General features: G+C 36.0%; 1 protein-coding gene across 6 annotated transcripts in view; it reads right to left on the bottom strand.

Moving 5' to 3' along the window:
- Window positions 1–21,035, bottom strand: part of DMD (dystrophin) — a 2,671,852-nt gene that overhangs the window by 1,853,151 nt on the left and 797,666 nt on the right. For all 6 annotated transcript variants that reach the window (XM_070365439.1, XM_070365442.1, XM_070365443.1 and 3 more), the window contains 2 exons: window positions 5,518–5,610; window positions 4,004–4,081 (listed from right to left, as the gene is read on the bottom strand). In XM_070365439.1, coding sequence (XP_070221540.1) covers window positions 4,004–4,081; window positions 5,518–5,610 — 171 coding nt within the window. The remainder of the gene's footprint in view (window positions 1–4,003; window positions 4,082–5,517; window positions 5,611–21,035) is intronic.

Raw genomic sequence — 21,035 nt, 5'->3', positions numbered from 1 at the left:
ATTACCTATCTATATAATTCATTGTATACTTTGAATATAGAATTCTATAAACTCAAGATCCAAAAATTTTCACTTTGTATACCTTAAATATATGCAAATTTTATTTGTCAACTATGCCGTCTATGGGGTTGCACAGAGTCAGACACGACTGAAGCGACTTAGCAGCAGCAGCAGCAGCATGCATTAATAGATATTGGAGGCAGCAGGATTAAGTAAGGTCCTAAAAATAATCAAGATGTACAACTTAAATCTATATAATTTTTGTAAATTATATTTCAATAAATCTGTTAAAGAATAATTAAAAAAAAACTGGCATGAATACCATGCCAGTATTGCCTATGGCATGGTATTCATGATGCATAGACAAATAGAACAACGGAAGTGATTTTAAGCCCAGAAATGAAACTACATATGAATGAAAAAAATTTTATATACTTAGCACTGGAGAATAGGCAAGCAACATTCTTTTTAACAGATGATATTGTCATTTAGATTCTAAGTGAAAAAAAAAAATAACCTGTATTTTAACCCATTCCCCTTACCATACACAAATGATTTCCAGGTGAAATACATATCCAAATCCAGATGGTAAAATAAAGCTCATATGGATAACAACAAAAGGTAATACCATCATTTCTTTTGGTAGGGAAATGTTTCATAAATAGGACATACAATTATAAAGTGGAAATTTATAAAAATGAACCATGTTAAAATGAAGGACTGCTCTTTATCAAAACATAGAGTGAGTTAGAATTTTAATCCAAAGGACTCATATCCAGAATATAAGAACAACTCATACTTTTGATAAAGTTCAAGTTAACTTTTTTCTGTTTTTTCTGTTTTGTGAAGCCTTGGGCTTCACACCTAAGAAATATTTGGTTATTCTCAAAGTCACAGAAATTTTATTTTATGGTTTTTCTATTTTATTTCCAGAATTTCTTCTTGTCCTATATTGAAAACTGTGAACTTAATACTTATAATATGTATAGAGCCCCACCAGATTTACAATATATAATCACTATGTGAAAAACAAAACTCTATGGCTACATTAATCCACTACTTTAGAGGAGATCCAACAGCTTATGTTTTAATGTGACATTCTTTTACTAGGAAGAGATCAATTTCTTCAGCTAGATTAAATGTAATAATTCTTTGAATTTTCTGCTGTTTTCCTTGCTCTTTTTTTTAAATGAATTTATTTATTTTAATTGGAGGCTAATTATTTTACAATATTGTGGTAGTTTTTGCCATATATCAATATGAACCAGCCATGGGTGTACTTGTGTCCCACCATACTGAACCCCTCTCCCACCTCCCTCCCCACCCCATCCATCAGATATATGCAGATGACACCACCCTTATGGCAGAAAGTGAAGAACTAAAGAGCCTCTTGGTGAAAGTGAAAGCAGAGAGTGAAAAAGTTGGCTGAAAACTCAACATTCAGAAACTAAGATCATGGTATCTGGTCCCATCACTTCATGGCAAATAGATGGGGAAACAGTGGAAACAGTGACAGACTTTATTTTTGGGGCTCCAAAATCACTGCAGATGGTGACTGCAGCCATGAAATTGAAAGACGCCTGTTCCTTGGAAGAAAAGTTATGACCAAATTAGACAGCATATTAAAAATTAGAGACATTACTTTGCCAACAAAGGTCCGTCTAGTCAAAGCTATGGTTTTTCCAGTAGTCATGTATGGATGTGAGAATTGGACTATAAAGAAACCTGAGCACCCAAGAATTGATGCTTTTGAACTGTGGTGTTGGAGAAGACTCTTGAGAGTCCCTTGGACTGCAAGGAGATCCAACCAGTCCATCCTAAAGGAAATCAGTCTTGAATATTCATTGGAAGGACTGATGCTAAAGATGAAATTCCAATACTTTGGCCATCTGATGTGAAGAACTGACTCATTTGAAAAGACCCTGATGCTGGGAAAGATTGAGGGCAGGAGGAGAAGGGGATGACAGAGGATGAGATGGCTGGATGGCATCACCAACTCAATGGATATGAGTTTGTGTAAACTCCGGGAGTCGGCGATGGACAGGGAGGCCTGGTGTGCTATAGTCCATGGGGTCACAAAGAGTTGGACATGACTGAGCGACTGAACTGAACTGAACCAGCTTTGAGTGCCCTGCTTCATGCATCAAACTTGCACTGGTCATCTATTTTACATATGGTAATATACATGTTTCTTACTTTGTAATAGAATACAAGGAATCGATACTTTAAAAAGACATTTTAAGTTCCCAATATTGTTAAAACATTTTCTTACTTTAAATTATAATGATCTTTCAAAACGTTCTATAGGATGAAATGATGCCATTTGCAGCAACATGGGGGGGACCTAGAGATTATCATACTAAGCAAAGTCAGAAAAAGAGAGACAAACACCATAGAGAGACAAACATCATTTACATGTGGAATCTAAAATATGACTCGTGAACATATCTATGAAACGAAACAGACTCACAGACATAGAGAGCAGACTTGTGGTTGCCAACAGGAGGAGGGGTGGGGAGGGAAGGATTGGGAGTTTGAGATTAGCAGAGGCAAACTATTGTATACAGAATGGATAAATAACAAGATCCCACTTGCTGGGATAGCACAGGAAATTATATTCAAAATCCTGTGATAAATCATAATGGATAAGAAAATGGAAAAATATATATATATATATATATTTATAACTGAATCATACTGCTATACAACTGAAATTAACACAACATTGGAAATCAGCTATGGCTCAGATGGTAAAGAATCTGCCTGCCAATGCAGGGAACGCAGGTTCGATCCCTGGGTGGGGAAGATCCCCTGGAGAAGGAAATGGAGGAATCCACTCCAGCATTCTTGCGTGGGAAATCCCATGGACAGAGGAGCCTGATGGGCTACAGTCCGTGGGGTTGCAAAAGAGTTGGACATGACTTAGCAACTCAAAACAATAGGACTCATACAAAGGAAAACATTCCATAGATCTTATTTTCCTGAAGAAAATTTAAAAATAGTTAATCACTGCAGGAAAATAATAAAAAGTATACAGTGTTTCTCTAAAATAACTTTCATAGGTTAAATATAACCTTTCATAAAAATGGACCAATTGCTACACCGCCTTCACTTTCATTTCGAGAGAGACGTCCTCTCCCTGCCAGATGAGCTAAGCAATATTTGGGGGAGTATACATTACTAATCTTTCAGTATGCTTATTTTAAGAGTATGTGATCAATTATTTGGATTTATCCTTGAAAGATAGACATAATATAATTAGGAAGCTACCAAAAATGCCTGGTAAATATATTGGTCAATTAGAAAGATTGTGGGAATTTAATAAGAAAGGAGGGCTGCCTCCAATGTCATGAGAGAGGGGAGGAATCTCAAAGTCATTCTGAGGAGGCAAGGAGTCCTTTCATGTACACACTTATTTAGATATGATTGTTGACTTTTTCTAATACCACACATCTATTTTCTCCTAGTTAAATCAAATCAGATACAGGAATAGAAAATAAATTTGCAACTCTTACGACAAGGTGAAATACTGATTTTTTCTGTGTAACTTTCATACTTGGATGTACCATCTAAGAAACACTGGGTTAATTCAAACAAACTTCATCATCATCATGTGTGAACACACTTTATTCACAAAAAATAAGAATTGCTGAGTAAAAGCCATTTTCTGCACAGAAACACTGCTGTAAGGAGATAAGTTCACAACAGGACTTTATCTGTCCACAAAATATAACCTCATCATGAAAAATCTAAAAACAAGACAAAGTGGCCAACCAGGCTATTGGTTCATAACTTTCCCTGCTCCCTATGGCTGCATGCACTTACTTTCTGTATCACATCAGCCACAAGCAGATGCACATGAACTTGAACACGTGCTCTTATTAACTGCTTTGAATTTCGAGAGAACCCGAAATGCTTTCTCTGTATTTGGGACCAAAGCCGTCACTCAAACATTAAGCAAGCTGTCTCATGGTATTCAGACTCTGTCCAGGGCTCCACTTACATTATTTTTCTGCAAGACCTGCAGTGCCTTGTTGACATTGTTCAGGGCATGAACTCTTGTGGATCCTTTTTCTTTCGGCTGAAAACAAAATGAAAATATGTTGACTGCTCAGGAGGAGAGAAAGACAATCTACCAGAAATGAAACAATTTCTACATTTCACTTTTCAGTTGGAATCATTTAAATGATCACAGGCTGCGAGGCATTAATATAATGAATTTAAGTGCTTTGGGTTAATTGCCCTTGTCATAGGAGTTTCTTAGCATGAATCAACCACTCCTCAAGAAAACTGATAACATTTTTTTTTCTTTCGCAAAAGCAATTTTGGTAATCTCTCCTTCATTATACAGTTCAGTTGAATGACCACCATGAGAAACATCAGCATGCATAAAGACATTTGCTAGGGATATAAATGAGTTAATTCCCACAATTTTTAGGAAAGTTTAAAAGAGATTTGAGCCTAGCAAAATTCTATAATGCCAAATAGGCTTAAAGGAAACTATTTCTGTCAATATTACCTTAATTGTCTTAGTCACTGAAGCTCAAAACCTCAATCATCTTCAGTTCTTTAAACCTTACCCTCAATCCCCAAAGTCTTACCTTGCCCTATAAATTTTAAACTAACATTTGTATAGTGTATTACAATTATGTAATATGCAGTATATATAATATATATAATATATGTGTAATATATTGTATTACAATATATGAATTAACTCATTTAGTTGTGGAGGTTTAGAAAGTCTGACACTGTGATGCCTGCAATATTTACTCCTAAAATGAGATCTACCCTCCTAAAACAATTTTAACTGCAAAATACAATAGCATTAACTATAGGCACAATATTGTACAGTGGATCTCTGGAATTTATTCATCTTGAATGATTGAAACTCTACATCTATTGAACAGCAACTCCCCATTTTCCATATTTCATGTTAAGTGTTCTTATATCCTAAGAGTTCTTATCAGAAGGAAAGGGAAAAATAGAATTTTCCTACTTCTTTAAGTTTGTCTATATGACATGATGGACATTCATTAAACTCATGATAATCATTTCATGATGTAAGTATGTAAGTCAAATTATTATGCTATACACTTGAAACATGTACAATGCTATATGTCAATTATATTTTAATAAAACTGGAAGATGAAAAGAAAAAAAGACTAAAAACAGTTAAAGTTAAAAGGTCATTAGGTATAAAAGCCTTATTAAAATACATTCAATAACAGATACCAAACAATAGTAGAGAAGATTATCAATAACAGATACCAAATAATAGTAGAGAATAATATCTATTACTGCAAATTTCACCTTCTTGTTCTGCATATGATAGAACATGCCAAAGTAAAAATATTGAAGGTTGTTTTATTCAGAAATAGGTCCTATATAGCTACATCAGTAATTAGTAAATTAACGAAGTTTACTAGATCTCATAAAACTATGATGAGTTTGTTTCTGGTCTGAAATTTTGCTGAGGTTAATGTGAAGCTCTTATAAATATTTTAAGTCACATACCAGTTTTTGCCCTGTCAGGCCTTCAAGAAGGTCTAGGAGGCGTCTCCCATCCTGTAGGTCACTGAAGAGGTTTTCTATGTGCTGCTTCCCGAACTGAAATAAGAAATATACCCAATTAAATAAAGCATGCTTCCAGGTATCCATTTCTACAATTATGCCTTTTAAAATTTAAAGCTATGTTGAAGAATATTTAATGAGTCTAATGCTTAATCTGCCAACGGTGATGGATGGAAAGAGAACTTCAAGTAGAAAACAAAAACCAATAAATCATTATTCAGCCAAACCTATTATATATTTTTCTCAATAACAAGAGTTGGAGATTTATAGTCTAATGGATCTAATTAACTCATCTTTTCAAATGCTGATTCTATGAAGGAAAGGAAAAAATGTTTAAATTATCAGGCAGTTGGGCAATGTTTGGGGAGAAGTAAATACACCAAGGCAGTGGCACCTCACTCCAGTCCTCTTGCCTGGAAAATCCCATGGACGGAGGAGCCTGGTGGGCTGCAGTCCATGGGGTCATGAAGAGTTGGACACGACTGAGCGACTTCACTTTCACTTTTCACTTTCATGCACTGGAGAAGGAAATGGCAACCCACTCCAGTGTTCTTGCCTGGAGAATCCCAGGGATGGGGGAGCCTGGTGGGCTGCTGTCCATTGGGTCGCACAGAGTCAGACATGACTGAAGTGACTTAGCAGCAGCAGCAGCAGCAAACACACCAAGAAAGACTACAAATAATTTGCCTTGGGTGGGTACATAAAATGTAACCATTTAGCATGCTTGGAAACATAATATGTAATCACTGAGGGTTCACCATCCTTCACCCATAATTCTCTGCATATACATTTTGCATGCTGCCTTAGAATGATCTAGTCACATGTTGGATGGCTCAAATTTTAAAACGATATGATTTAAATTAAATGAGATAAGTCGGTAAAAGCTTTTCATATATTTTTCTTACTTTTATACTTGGGAATTATATTGCAGGAAAAAAATAGCCACTAATAACTTCTAACATTTTTGGAGTAACTATTCATAAGAACTAACTATTCATAAGAAACATCCCACTAAATAAATTGATTTATAATTTGTGTAACATTTCTATGAGGTTAGCATTGGTATACTCATTCTATTCATGACACAGAGGTTGAGCATATGGCCCTTTGTTACAAAACAAAAAGATGATAAAACCAAGTTTTGGGCCCAGATCTGTCTAATTCCTGGGGCTCTTGTTCATTCTATTTTATTGGGCTGCTTACTTGGCCTTTTCCTCCTTCCATCTGATTATCTTTCAAAGATTTTATTTCTTCTGTCATACCCCAAATATTTCTTTCTGGTTTAAAGCCTCCAATACCTTCATATGAAATCATTCACAACTCTTTAATTACCCAAGATATCAAGAAAGCCCTAATTTATCAATGACAGATGTTTATTGAGCACCAATAAACTTGGACTAGGTGCTAGAACATACACTAGTAAATCAGTTGGATATGACCCCCGTCTTCATGGAACTTTGAGTTGAGCAAGGAAAACAAATATTTCTAAAAGGTAATGCTATGGGGGAGCAGTAAAAGAAACTCAAGAGCAATAACCATGGGAATTCCCATAGTCTGAGGATCAGGAAATACTTTCCTCACGATGTCACACGATGGGTCTAACATTAGCCTTTGGGTAATTGTCCTTTCCTTATCCACTCCCTCAATCACACACAAACTTCAGATTTCACACAGCTCAAGAAGAACCCTGGTTTCCAGTCAAAAGACATCTCTGAAGCTTCTAAGATTGAAGACAGAGGATTCAGGATCTCCCTACAGCCAGGCAGCCATGTCCAAGACAAGTCCTGTCAGTGTCCAGATGTGTCACTTAATGAGAACACTGACCACTTCAAGAAGTCTACCAGTCCCTCCACACTCAGCTTTGGGAATCGAGCCAGGTATGTGCTTTGACAAAGATAAATACAAGTCATTCTTTTGAAATTCTACTCAAATAGTTCTGATTTAAAATTCCAGGGCAGGGACTTCCCTGATGGTCCAGTGGTCAAGAATCTGCCTTCGAATGCAGGGGAGATGGTGAACCCTTGGTTGGTGAATGTCTTGGTTGGGGAACTAAGATCTCATGCCATGGGACAACTAAGCCCATATGAAGCAAATACTGAGGCCACAAGCCACAGAAACACAGCCTGGATGTTTCAGTGGAGATCCTACATGCTGGAACTAAGACCTGACACAACCGAAATGTATATACAAATATATATTTTTAATGTAAATAAATATTTATATATAAATAAAATTCTAGTGGCAAAGAGACCACAAAACACTATGTTACTAGAACATTTAGAAAGTACTTTTACTATACATAATGTACAGGTAAATATTGAAACAACAATGCCATTTTCATGAAAAATTAAGAGAAGCCCTCTACTAATAAGCAAAGAAAATGAAAAAATGAACCTGTCAAGAATCTCATATATAATCCAGAGTAACTTGGCAGTGGTGGTGGGGAATATTAAGATTTTATTTTCATATTGGTTAAAGGTCTACAATACCTTGAAAATGCTCATTTTTTTTTCTAGGAGCAAATTTTCCTTTTGAGAAGTGTGTGACTTCTAAACTTATTGACAAAAACAATATTTCATAGTGAAATGTGTGAGGTTTTGAAGAAAATTAAATTTAGTTAGTTGACAGAAATACTTATTCTTAATAAAATGTATATATCTAGATAGACAGATAGACTGATAGATAATAAAGTATGTCAAACCAGGAAGGAAGCGGGTGGCAAAATGTTCATTCAAAAAGAATGGCAGGGACTTGGAAAGGCCTACGTCTTGGGGCAAAGAATAAAACATTAACCCCAAAGTTGTCAGAATCACCTAGCATCCAAGATACAAGGAGTAGAAAGATTATGCTTTTGGACAAGGAGCTGAGATGAAGATCAACAAGGCAAACAGCATCTTGCTTTGATACAAGCTTATACATAAGGACCAGGTATTTTATAATTTTCCCTTTTAAACTGGAATCAAACAAAACAGAAAGGGAGGGAAGGACTGGAAGCTAATCAGAGGCCTCCAGGCACATCTCATTGGGGCACCTAGAAAGCAGTGAGGTGAAATAGAAAAAGATAGTTCCTGATATATATAACATTCAAACTCATGCAATCAGTGATATATTAAAGTATGGCAATAGAAATCCAATGTATATTTGTTACAGCCACCATGATCTCTAATAGAGTGCTTCTCAGAATGTTCCACTAAAGCATCCTTCCAGCAGATAAGACTGAATGTATTTATCTAGGAGCCTAGCAGTGAAAAGTATATAGTGATGGCAGGTTCAAAATTTCTTATGAAAGCATATGTTTTATGTTAAGGATTCGTGGAGATTTTATCTTCCTCACTTAATGCATGTTGAACTTAAAAGTAATTTCAAGCACTTTGATTGAAATTTCCCCTCCTATGGTCTAATTAAAGTGATGCTCAAAGAAATGTACAATATTTAGCCTGTAACTACATGGATGTTCAGGTGCTCAGTCTTATTCCTCCTGGACTATGCCTACCCTGAGGAAACCAAAACATGTCTTTTCTCTTGAATGGTTTTCTCTTCTTTCCTAGATCCCATACCTCATTCCTCATTCCATACATAGGTATGATGTAGCAAAAGTTGCACACATTTCTGAGACAGAAATAGCTAATTTTTTTTGAACCGAGGTCTTCTGTTTACCAGCTTCACTGTCTGAGGCAAGTGACTTAGTCTTTCTGAGGGACAATCTATTCAATAATAAAATGGGGATTGAAATAATACCACACCAAAGTCTTAAGCTTCTAAGGCTTAAGTGAAACAGTGTAGGTGTGCTATACAGACTTGGCAAACATCAGGCACACAGTAAATACAGGATGATGTTTGTTTTAGTCTATTATTCCTTGGCTTCTCCTTCTTTAGCCAAATATGAGAAATAAATTCAGTTATGGTTAACTACTGAATCTACCAGAAAATACAGAGCTCACATACAATGTGTTCTGTTTCCTCTTAGATGCCCCTCCATATTCAATTACTAATACTAGTAAATGTGGATGGCACGGGGGGAATACTCAGAGCCTTCAAGTTCTTTATCTTACTTTACCGTTTTATTTTTCCCTTTGGTTACTTTTAATTGTCTTTTGTTTTCTTCCCTTTTCATCTTCTGTGAGAGACATCTGCCATGTCTTTTTGTTGCAAGTGACACATCATGCAAACAGTAGTTTTCTTTAACCCCCCCCTGTGTTTAATGGCTTTCTTTTCAAGTGTCTGAAAATAATCTTATAAAACACATAAAACATTAAGTGCCTTCAGCCATATGACCCTGTGGCTCTCTATCTTCAATTGCTTTCATGATTAATATTTTCTTTAAAAAGGAAATTTTGGTATTACTCAGAAATTTCCTACCTTCACTTATTTTCATCTTCCTTGCTAACCCAAATATCAAGATGAAAGGACCATAAAATGAGATAGCAGTCCTCCTATATTATGGTCAGGGTGACAGAACTTCTGTATTTATATATATTTTTTTTATATATTTATACATAAACAATGTACAGACAATGTTTAAAAAAAAACTCAGGTTTATTGGTAAGTGGCATAAACACAGTAAAAAAAAATCAAAGTAAAAAAATGAGAAAGGGATAGAAATAAATTAAAAATCATCTCAATGGCTTCTGACTCTTCAAAGCTGTGTCAGTCTTTTAACCAATAAATACAGATAATTCAACAGCATGCTCCAATAAAAGGTAAAGAGGCAAGGAATAATTGAACATAGGCTTCTGGTTACAGAAAGGTCAGCCTCTGGACATCTATGTTGCTAAGAAAATCAAGATACTTCTCTGTGATTCTGAATCTTTAGCTATGAGAAACATCAAGAGCAAGAGAACACCAAAAAGGAGGGCAAAATTGATTCCAAACTTATTGGTAAAACCTGTTGATCAGTTCTTGATAAAAAATAATGCAATCCATTGTAAGCATAAGTTGTAAAAAGTATTTTATAAGATATTTTTATTGAAGTATAATATACATATAGGCTACCCAGGTGGCACAGTGGTAAAGAATCTGCCTGCCAAGCAGGAGACACGGATTCAACCCCTGGGTGGGGAAGATCCCCTGGAGTAGGAAATGGGAACCCACTCTAGTACCTTGCTGGGAAATACCACGGACAGAGGAGTCTGGCAGGCTATAGTCTATGGGGTCACAAAAACTTGGACATGACTGAGTGACTGAGCACAATGTGAGCACAATACAAACACAGGAAAGTACACATATCTTAAGTGTTAGCTCAGTGAATCTACACAAACTAAACACATTTATATTATCATAACCTCCATGGAGAAAAAGAATATGACCAGCACCCTCAGAGCTTTCTCACACCCACTTCTGTGTACTAGCCCTTCCAAGGGTGATAACTGTACTAACTTTTAATACCACAGATTAGTTTAGCCTTGAAAGGAGTCTCCTATAAACAGAAGAATAATGCTGGTTTAGTTGTCTCCTTTTAGAAAACCAATAATTGAAAGACAGAGAGAATTTGGAAAAAAAGAAGTTGTAATGATGAAGTATGTTTTACAAAGCATAGTGCTGTAATACAATGAGTAAAAATATTGTCTCTACATCCAGAATGCCATAGTTCAAATCTCAGCTCTACCATATTTCATGTGTGTGATATGAGCATGTAACAATCTCTTTGTGTCTTACCCTTTATCATCTGTAAAACAAGGATGTACTACTACCTAATTTGTGATGATGCTGTAAAGATTTAAATGCATTAGGGGTAGAGTTTTTTTCTAAGATGTACTTAGATAGTTTCATGAATGGATAGCATCATGAATTTATGCCAAATTGTTTAACCCTAATAATCCATATTTTCTAAATTCTGCTTAGAACTTTCAGCTCTAAGTAACAGAAGTGGTCAATTTCAAAATATTAGTATGGGGATTAAATGAGTTAATAAGTATAACTGTGGTGCTGGAGAAGACTCTGAAGACTCCCTTGAACAGCAAGGAGATCAAACCAGTCAATCCTAAAGGAAATCAACCCTGAATATTCATTGAAAAGACTGATACTGAAGCTGAAGCTTCAATACTTTGGCCACTTGATGCAAAAAGACAACTCATTGGAAAAGACCCTGATGCTGGCAGACACTGAAGGCTGGAGGAAAAGGGGATGACAGAGGATGAGATGGTTGGATAGCACCACAGACTCAGTGGACATGAGTTTGAGCAAACTCCAGGAGCTAGTGAAGGAAAGCCTGGCATGCTGCAGCCCATGGGGTTGCAAAGAGTTGGATGCAACTGAACAAGTATAAGGTATCCAACACATTTCCTGGCATAGGAAATGTTCCATAAAACCTAATCACATTTCATATTTCCCCTCTTTGGTTAAATGGAATCACCTGGAAATAAAGTAGGACTCTCCTTTGAGGGTGTCAGGATCCTAGCAGGACTTGGATAACTTGAAGAGAGTTAATAAGGGACAATTTACAAAGATGAGGTCAGGGTAGAAAGAAATCACCAAAACAGGTACTAAAGAAGTGTAATTATCACTCCTGGACACAGGAATGAAGAGAAAGAGACTGGTTACTGAGTCCTGAACAGAGAGAGTAATGAGAGGGTCACCTGACAGGAGTTCTGCTATTTGGGTGATGAATGCAGCTATCCTGTGATAAATAAGTGCCCTGATATCTCTTTCCTCCCTTCCTCTGATCTCCTGTAAATGCTCCCAAGAGCCAAATCCAATTGGAAGCCAGAGGACAAGAAGTCTGCTGATATCATCCATAGAAATCAGCCCCCCAGGGAAGAAAAAGGCAGAGAGAGGACCTAGAAGAATAAACCAAAGACACATTCAACATTCCCCAGACAGGAGGAAAAGATTCCCTTGATCCATAGGATCACTGTCAAGGATGCCCATGTCAGAAAATAAGTGAAGGCCCCAGTGGTCCTCCTCAAATCGTCTATATTATTTCTATCTCTGGCAATGTTGTTTTAAAGACTCAAATGTATGACTGGAACACTCTCCTCTAATAGGGATATCAAAGTACTGGATTGTTTAGTGGGCTTTAATGGATGAAACTTAACATATATTATTCATTATTCCTCAGCATCAGATCCTTTTAAACTTCTATGTACTGAAATAGCACTAAAATCTGAGCTACAAAGATAATGTTTTAAAAAATTAAGTTATTCCTTGGAGTTATACAAGTGCTCAAGAGCTAAGTTAGATAATAGTTTTACACTCTCTCCAGGTATAAAATGTTATTTGGCAGTAACTCATTATAAAACATAATCACTAGGACTCAATGTGTATGTTATACTATCAAGTACACAAGAAGAGATTCAACCAGATTGCACATTAGAACTTAAAACAGCAGCCACAACAATAGTTAATGGAAATCAAGTCATTATCTGTAAATGTTCTATTATAAAAATAAAGTGTGCTTAACCAAGAGTCAGCAATCATTTGTTGTCTGATCAGGTCTATCTTTAATATGTTTTGTAATAAAATTGAATCCTTAACCGAGGCCTGTGTTTTCTCATCTGTAAATGAGATAGATCAGTACTAACTCAATCACCAGCTACGCTGGAAAAAAAAAAATAGTAAAATTATGCTATGCTATGCTAAGTCACTTCAGTCGTGTCCGACTCTGTGTGACCCCACAGACGGCAGCCCACCAGGCTCCCCCATCCCTGAGATTCTCCAGGCAAGAACACTGGAGTGGGTTGCCATTATAGGTAATCTTTATTTGTAGATATAATGTTAATATACTTCACAAATAGTTAAAATAATAGAAACCTTATAAACTATGATTGTAGTTAATTATGTTATATCATCTTTAAATATCACCTATAAATTTAGAATTCTGAAAGTGAAATTCAGTTTTTCTACTGAATCACAAAGATATAAGATGTAAGCTTGAGATAGCCAGTGAGGGAAATGGAGATTGGTTCTATTCTATGCCAGTAGAGGCTTTTGTAGCAGGAAAAAAAAAAAAATAGTACAGTATAAAGTTTGCAAGAAGAAGCCCTTCATTTCAAAGCATCTAAATAATACTCTGATTCTTCAAAAAGGAAAAAAAAGTACTGTGACACAGTGGGTACACTCACTAGAGAAATGTGAACTATTGGCTCTTAGCTTCAGGCAAAAGGCAGAGGGAGAAAGAACCATTCGAACTTGTTCAGATCCAGTAGAATGAGACTTTATGGTCAAAGGACATCTGAAGATGCCTTTAATAAATAAATGTAAACTTTATTTTTGAAATTAATATTCTTATAATTTCTCAAATACACTGCAGTACAATTGGGTGTGGACAATTATGTGACAAGACACAGCGTCTTCCTAATCATTTCCTGCCCCTACCTACTAGAAAGGCAGCCTTAGACTATTTATTCTCTCTTCTTCTATGCTTATGAAGTGAGTCTGCCAATAATCAGTATCAAATCAAGGGCACAGGAAACACACAGAATGGAAAAATGTCACATAGGATGGAATATTTGAATAAGAGCTTCTGTCCTCATTATACCTCTATTTCCTTCTGATAGGTTGACCCATATGAAACTTTAAATTCTGTACTCAAATAGGATCAAAATTTGGCAATTTCATATGATTCAATCTCATATATTTTGTATTGACATATGTAATAAACATTCAGTGCTTAGTTTATGTCAGCCACAATTGTCTGCCCTGTACATGGATTATTTTAATTAATTATTTTAACAATCAGTTCAAAGTATCCCCATTTTACAGATGACAAAACTGAGATATAGAGAACAAAGTGAATAAGTGGTAGATACGAATCCAAACCTAAATCAGGTGGTATAGTTTCAGATTTATTAACCATTCTTTGACCATAATGTAATTAAGGGTCAGTGCTATATAAGTTTTACTTGTGTACTTTAATGATGTCTTTCAATAAAGTAAGGATAATTTAACTAATTTATTATTTTTCTTTCCCCCTAGGTTTCTGAACATCAGATATAGGTATAGGACCTACAAGAAAAAGATGCTTCTAATTTTAGGTTGAATTAGTAATTAAAAGGTAATAACGATGATAATTCTACATATGTACACTAGAAAAATTCCACAATGTCTTACATTTCTATTGTTATATCACTCTCTTAGCAGGGATGCCTTGATAAATCCAGCAAATATTGTTCTAGAGATGAAAACAAATTTTTAATATGCAGAATTCACTCAAAGGTACATGGAGAATCACTTTTTAAATGTCATTAAATTAAAATACAAAAACAATTCCCCCACACTGAAAACTTCAGTTCAGTTCAGTCACTCAGTCGTGTCTGACTCTGCGACCCCATGGACTGCAGCACACCAGGCTTCCCTATCCATCACCAACTCCTGGAGCTTGCTCAAACTCATGTCCATAGAGTTGGTGATGCCATCCCACCATCTCGTCCTCTGTCGTCCCCATCTCCTCCCACCTTCAATCTTTCCCAGCATCAGGGTCTTTTCCAATGAGTCAGTTTTTCACATCAATCAGCTGGCCAAAGTATTACAGTTTCAGCTTCAGCATCAGTCCTTTCAATGAGTATTCAGGACTGATTTCCTTTAGGATGGACTGGTTTGATCTTCTTGTAGCCCAAGGGACTCTCAAGAGTCTTCTCCAACACCACAGTTGAGCATCAATTCTTGAGCGCTCAGCTTTCTTTATAGTCCAACTTTCACATCCATACATGACTACTGAAAAACCATAGCTTTGATTAGGCAGACTTTTTTGGCAAAGTAATGTCTCTGCTTTTTAATATGCTGTCTAGGTCGGGCATAGCTTTTCTTTCAAGGAGCAAGCGTCTTTTACTTTCATGGCTGCAGTCACCACTGCAGTGATTTTGGTGCCACTAAAAACCTAGAAGGCTATAAATCGACATAGAATGAATATAATTCTTAAAAGTGAAGAGGATTGAATAATAGTAAGTAGAAGGAACAGCATTACTCACGCTTTTAGTGCAGTGATTTCCTGAGAGATCCACCTAAACATGCCAATTACTTATTGAAAGTCTTCCATGTGAGATTCACACAGTTACATGTTAAAGAATATAACATCTGGGGTCAAAGAGGACTTTATTTAATTATAATTCTAACTTTACCCAATGGTGTGAATTTGGATAAATGATTTAGAAATTTGTTTATTTTCCTCTTGTGTCAAAGGAGGGAGAGTAGTTAAGTTAAACAACTAAATGTAACAGCTATTAGTCACCTACTTTTTATTGTGCCCAGTGCTGGGAATAATTGGGAAGATAGATGATAAAAAGATATTGCCATTGTTTTTGCTGCTTTAGTCACAGTATATGAAGGATGTATGCATTTAAACAAGTGTACATATAGCACCTATAAATAGTAGTGTTTTAAGAACAGTGCCAGCACAAACAAGAGAGATGTCACCTTCACTTGAGAGGCATAAGAGAAGCAGGAATCCTAGAAGTGAATTTACAACATTGAATACAAAATTAACAAGATGTGAAAAGAGGAAAAGAATATCAAGCAGAGCGACATTTCAGATGCTAAGGATCAGATAAACTACATTAAGCTATGATAAATCGGGTCATAGAACACAGGGTATATGTAGGGATGGTAGAGATGAGACTTGAGATATATGAGTCATCTCAGCAAAGGGGACTGACTTGGTCTGCCAACCTAAAGGAGATTGGGTAAATATCTAATGGTCATTTGTTTTCATTCTTTTGAACAAGGTATGCAATTTTGAAGTGATTAACATTTTTTTCACATTAATATATAGACTGATATTTTAAGATAGGTAATATTATTTAGGAAAGGCCAACATAGCCATTGTTCAGAGGTGAATTTTGGAGTCCTAATAATTCAGGAGAACTATTCTTGTGTGGAAATATTACTTGAAAAGGGAGTCATGTTGTTCAGGAGCAACTGCTTTAAATTATAAATATGAGCTCCTTAAAATTCTAAGCAGTTATCTACCTTTCCATTGGAACTTGTTCTTTGTTTTTTGTTTTTTGGGGTTTTTTTTGCAAAAGTGGAGTTCACTATCCATGGTAGATTAACCACAGAACTGGGCCAACTATTTCATCCTTTCCTGAAACCATGTCCTTTGCAATGGGACTTTGCTCTTCTTCTCATGAGGAAGCGGTTTCTATCTCTGGAATCTGGGCTGGCCATTGCCTTTCTTTGTCCAACAGAATACAATGCAAGTGATGTTGTTCTACTTGCAAATGTCAGCCTCACAAAGGGTTGAACACTTTTGCTGTCTTGTTCCACAGTTCCCCCTTCATCATAAGAACACACCTCAGCCAGATAACTAGAAGATGATACATGTGAAGCAGAACCAAATTTTCCCAGTAGTCCCAGATATGGTACCTCAAACGCCAGACTGGCTGACAACCAGACATGTGGGAGAGCTTAGGCAAGATTAGCAAGGACACCTGTCAAACCACAGCTAGCTAGAGACACATGAATAATCCCAGCAGAGAACTGAAGAACTTCCTGGTTGAAGATCTGAAAGACTAATAAATACCTGTTGTTCTAACCTACTGAGTTTCAAGGTAGAGTGTTACACAGCAAAAGCTAACTGATAAATGTTAGCTGTAATATACACAACTGATAAATATTAGCAAGATGGTAGGAAGAGTGAAATCATGTTTAAAATCAAACCCCATACCTGTTGGAAACTCTCAGAGGGCTCAAACAAACCTTGTGTGCACCAGGACCCAGAGACCCCACAGAGACATTCCCCAAGGAAAAGACATGCAAAAAGGCAAAATGGTTGTCAGAGGAGGTGTTACAAATAGCTATGAATAGAAGAAGTGAAAAGCAAAGGAGAAAAGGAAAGATATACCAATTTGAATTCAGAGTTCCAAAGAATAGCAAGGAAAGATAAGAAAGCCTTCCTCAGCGATCAGTGCAAAGAAATAGAGGAAAACAATAGAATGAGAAAGCCTAGAGATCTCTTCAAGAAAATTAGAGAGACCAAGGGAACATTTCATGCAAAGATGGGCTCAATAAAGGACAGAAATGGTATGGCCCTAAGAGAAGCAGAAGATATTAAGAAGAGGTGGCAAGAATACACAGAAGATCTATACAAAAAAGGTCTTCATGACCCAGATAATCACGATGGTGTGATCACTCACCTAGAGCCATTCTGGTATGCGAAAGTCAAATGGATCTTAGGAATAATCACTAAGAACAAAGCTAGTGGAGGTGATGGAATTCCATATGAGCTATTTCAAATCCTAAAAGATGACACTGTGAAAGTGCTGCACTCAATATGCCAGCAAATTTGGAAAACTCAGCGGTGGCCACAGGACTGGAAAAGGTCAGTTTTCATTCCAATCCCAAAGAAAGGCAATGCCAAAGAATGCTCAAACTACTGCACAATTGCACGCATTTCACATGCTAATAAAGTAATGCTAAAATTCTCAAAGCCAGGCTTCAACAGAATGTGAACCGTGAACTTCCAGATGTTCAAGCTGGATTTAGAAAAGGCAGAGGAACCAGAGATCAAATTGCCAATATCCACTGGATCATCGAAAAAGCAAGAGAGTTCCAGAAAAATATCTACTTCTGCTTTATTGACTATGCCAAAGCCTTTGATTGTATGGAGCACAGTAAAATCTGGAAAATGCTTAAAGAGATGGGAATACCAGACCACCTGACCTGCCTCTTGAGAAACCTGTATGCAGGTCAGGAAGCAACAGTTAGAACTGGACATGGAACAACAGACTGGTTCCAAATAGGGAAAGGAGTATGTCAAGGATGTATACTGTCACCCTGCTTATTTAATTTATATGCAGAGTATGTCATGAGAAACACTGGGCTGGATGAAGCATAAACTGGAATCAAGACTGCCAGGAGAAATATCAATAACCTCAGATATGCAGATGACACCACCCTTATGGAAGAAAGTGAAGAAAAATTAAAAAGCCTCTTGTGGAAAGTGAAAGAGGAGTGAAAAAGTTGGCTTAAAGCTCAACATTTAGAAAATGAAGATCATGGCATCTGGTCCCATCACTTCATGGCAATAGATGGGGGAACAATGGAAACAGCGACAGACTTTATTTTCTTCAGCTCCAAAATCACTGCAGATGGTGACTGCAGCCATGAAATTAAAGATACTTGCTCCTTGGAAGAAAATTTATGACCAACCTAGGTCGCATATTAAAAAGTAGAGACATTACTTTGCCAACAGAGGTCCATCTTAGTCAAAGCTATGGTTTTTCCTGTGGTCATGTATGGATGTGAGAGTTGGACTGTGAAGAAAGCTGAGCACTGAAGAATTGATGTTTTTGAACTGTGGTGTTGGAGAAGACTCTAGAGAGTCCCTTGGACTGCAAGGAGATCTGACCAGTTCATCCTCAAGGAAATCAGTCCTGAATATTCATTGGAAGGACTGATATTGAAGCTGAAACTCCAATACTTTGGCCAGCTGATGTGAAGAACTGACTCATTGGAAAAGACCCTGATGCTGGGAAAGATTGAAGGCAGGAGGAGAAGGGGGCAACAGAGTATGAGATGGCTGGATGGCATCACCGACTCAATGGACATGAGTTTGAGTAAACTCGGCAAGTTGGCAACAGACAGGGAGGCCTGTGGTGCTGCAGTCCATGGGGTCCCAAAGAGTCGGACACGACTTAGACACTGAACTGAAATGTTCATATATGAATGTTTCTACACAAGAGGAAGAAATATGAAAAATTAAACTGTATTATAAAAATTGCTAAATTATTTATGAAAAATTTTAAAAAGCCCGTGGAATTTTTGCACAAAAGAACTCCAAGCTAGGAAACATTTCACTGGTGAAGTTGAAAATGAGCAAAAAGTCACTATCTGTGGAGATTTGACTTAATGAATTATCTGGAAAAGAGCACAATCAATATGCTCTATAGAGCTCCTTCAATTCCATCTTGCAAAAAAACAAAAGTTCAGCAAAGCCCTATTTAAAAAGAAATTCTCAGCTTCATGGAGCAAGTAAAAAATGTGTAAATCTTAAAAGATATTTAATGCTATCTTTAATAAAATATGTGTGTGTGTGTTTTTAAGTTCTGGGTTCATTATATGCTGTAAAAAAAAAAGGAAAAGATTCTATTTCTTGCTCAACATGCTCATTTGAAGTTCACTTGAATCTCATGAGAAGTTAAAAAAAGGAAAGGAACACTTTTTCATTCTTTTATTTTCTAGTTTTTTTACTCTGTTGTCACTTTAGATAAAAATTTCTGTTTGTCTTATTTTCTTCATTGTAAGTTCTAATTTATAGTGGTTTTTCATTCAGATGTTTTCAAAATAAAAATAGTGAATCTAAACAATTCTCTCTGAATTAAACTGTCACCTTTGCTTAGTGTTTCTAGAATAATGCATTTTTAAATAAATTAAGCTGAATAACAGCCAAAGGGAAGTAGTTAGGTTTGACACATTTTCCTCCCAAAGCTCATGAGCAAAATTTTAAGTTGTCTTGTAAATTAATTGGAAAATCTTAATAGGCAACTGTTTGTTTCAAAAATAGAAAAATAGTTTAATAGCTCTTTAAATAGAAGTTTTTACCAGGACTTTTCTACTATTGCATGACTTGACTGTAAAAGGTGCCTAATTTAATAATTCATTTGTATCAATACCAGACATTTGCTCATTATAAAATACTGCTTTTCAAAATGTTCTATTTTATGAACACAGCAACTGTCCAAAAACATTACTGAGCAAAAAGGAAAAAAATCTTGCCTTAAAAATATATTAATTGATTTTTTAATTTTGACTCACCTGGTTAAATGACCTTTCTTAGTTTCTTAAATTTAAATACTACTGGGAATGCATTAGCAATCTGTTACTGATCTTGGACTGTAAGATTTGAAATGGAGGTTTAAATACAAACTTCAAATCTAAAGTAGAAATAATAATTTTAATTGTTAGGTTTTTAAAATGGGTTCTTCTTTTAAAACGAATGAATGTACTTTATGAAAAAAAAGATACACATAATATTAAAAAGAAATAAAAGGCATAATCTCATCACAAAACTAGTGTCAACATGTTTATATATTTTGCACAGTCTTTTATCTATTCATATATAAGTACTTTTTTAAAATTTGAATTATCTTATATTTCTAGTTTTTCCTTTCTTGTCTTCTGCTTCTTCATCTTCCTCCTTCATTCCCTGTTCTCCTCCTTTATCAACCAAAGTAACATTTTTGAGTGTTTCTTAATTAAACCAAGATGCTTTAAGAATTTCATGAACAGTGTCAAACTTATTCTGATTGATATTAGAAGGAATTAGTGAGAAAGGTTTTGCTTCTACCTTTTTAGACATGAGGATATTTTAAGATTCAGCAGTCTTAAGTAGATTCACCAAGGTGTTTAAACTCAGATTTAAATCTATTTCCTCTAACTATGAAAGCTATGATGGTTTTTCCAGTAGTCATGTATGGATGTGAGAGTTGGACTATAAAGAAAGCTGAGCACCGAAGAATTGATAACTTTTGAACTGAGGTGTTGGAGAAGACTCTTGAGAGTCTCTTGGACTACAAGGATTTCAATCC

The sequence above is a fragment of the Bos mutus genome, chromosome X (genome assembly GCF_027580195.1).
Source record: "Bos mutus isolate GX-2022 chromosome X, NWIPB_WYAK_1.1, whole genome shotgun sequence".
NCBI classification, from domain to species: domain Eukaryota; kingdom Metazoa; phylum Chordata; class Mammalia; order Artiodactyla; family Bovidae; genus Bos; species Bos mutus.
The sequence above is the reverse complement of the archived record's forward strand: the minus strand, read 5'-3'. Positions and strand labels throughout refer to the sequence as shown.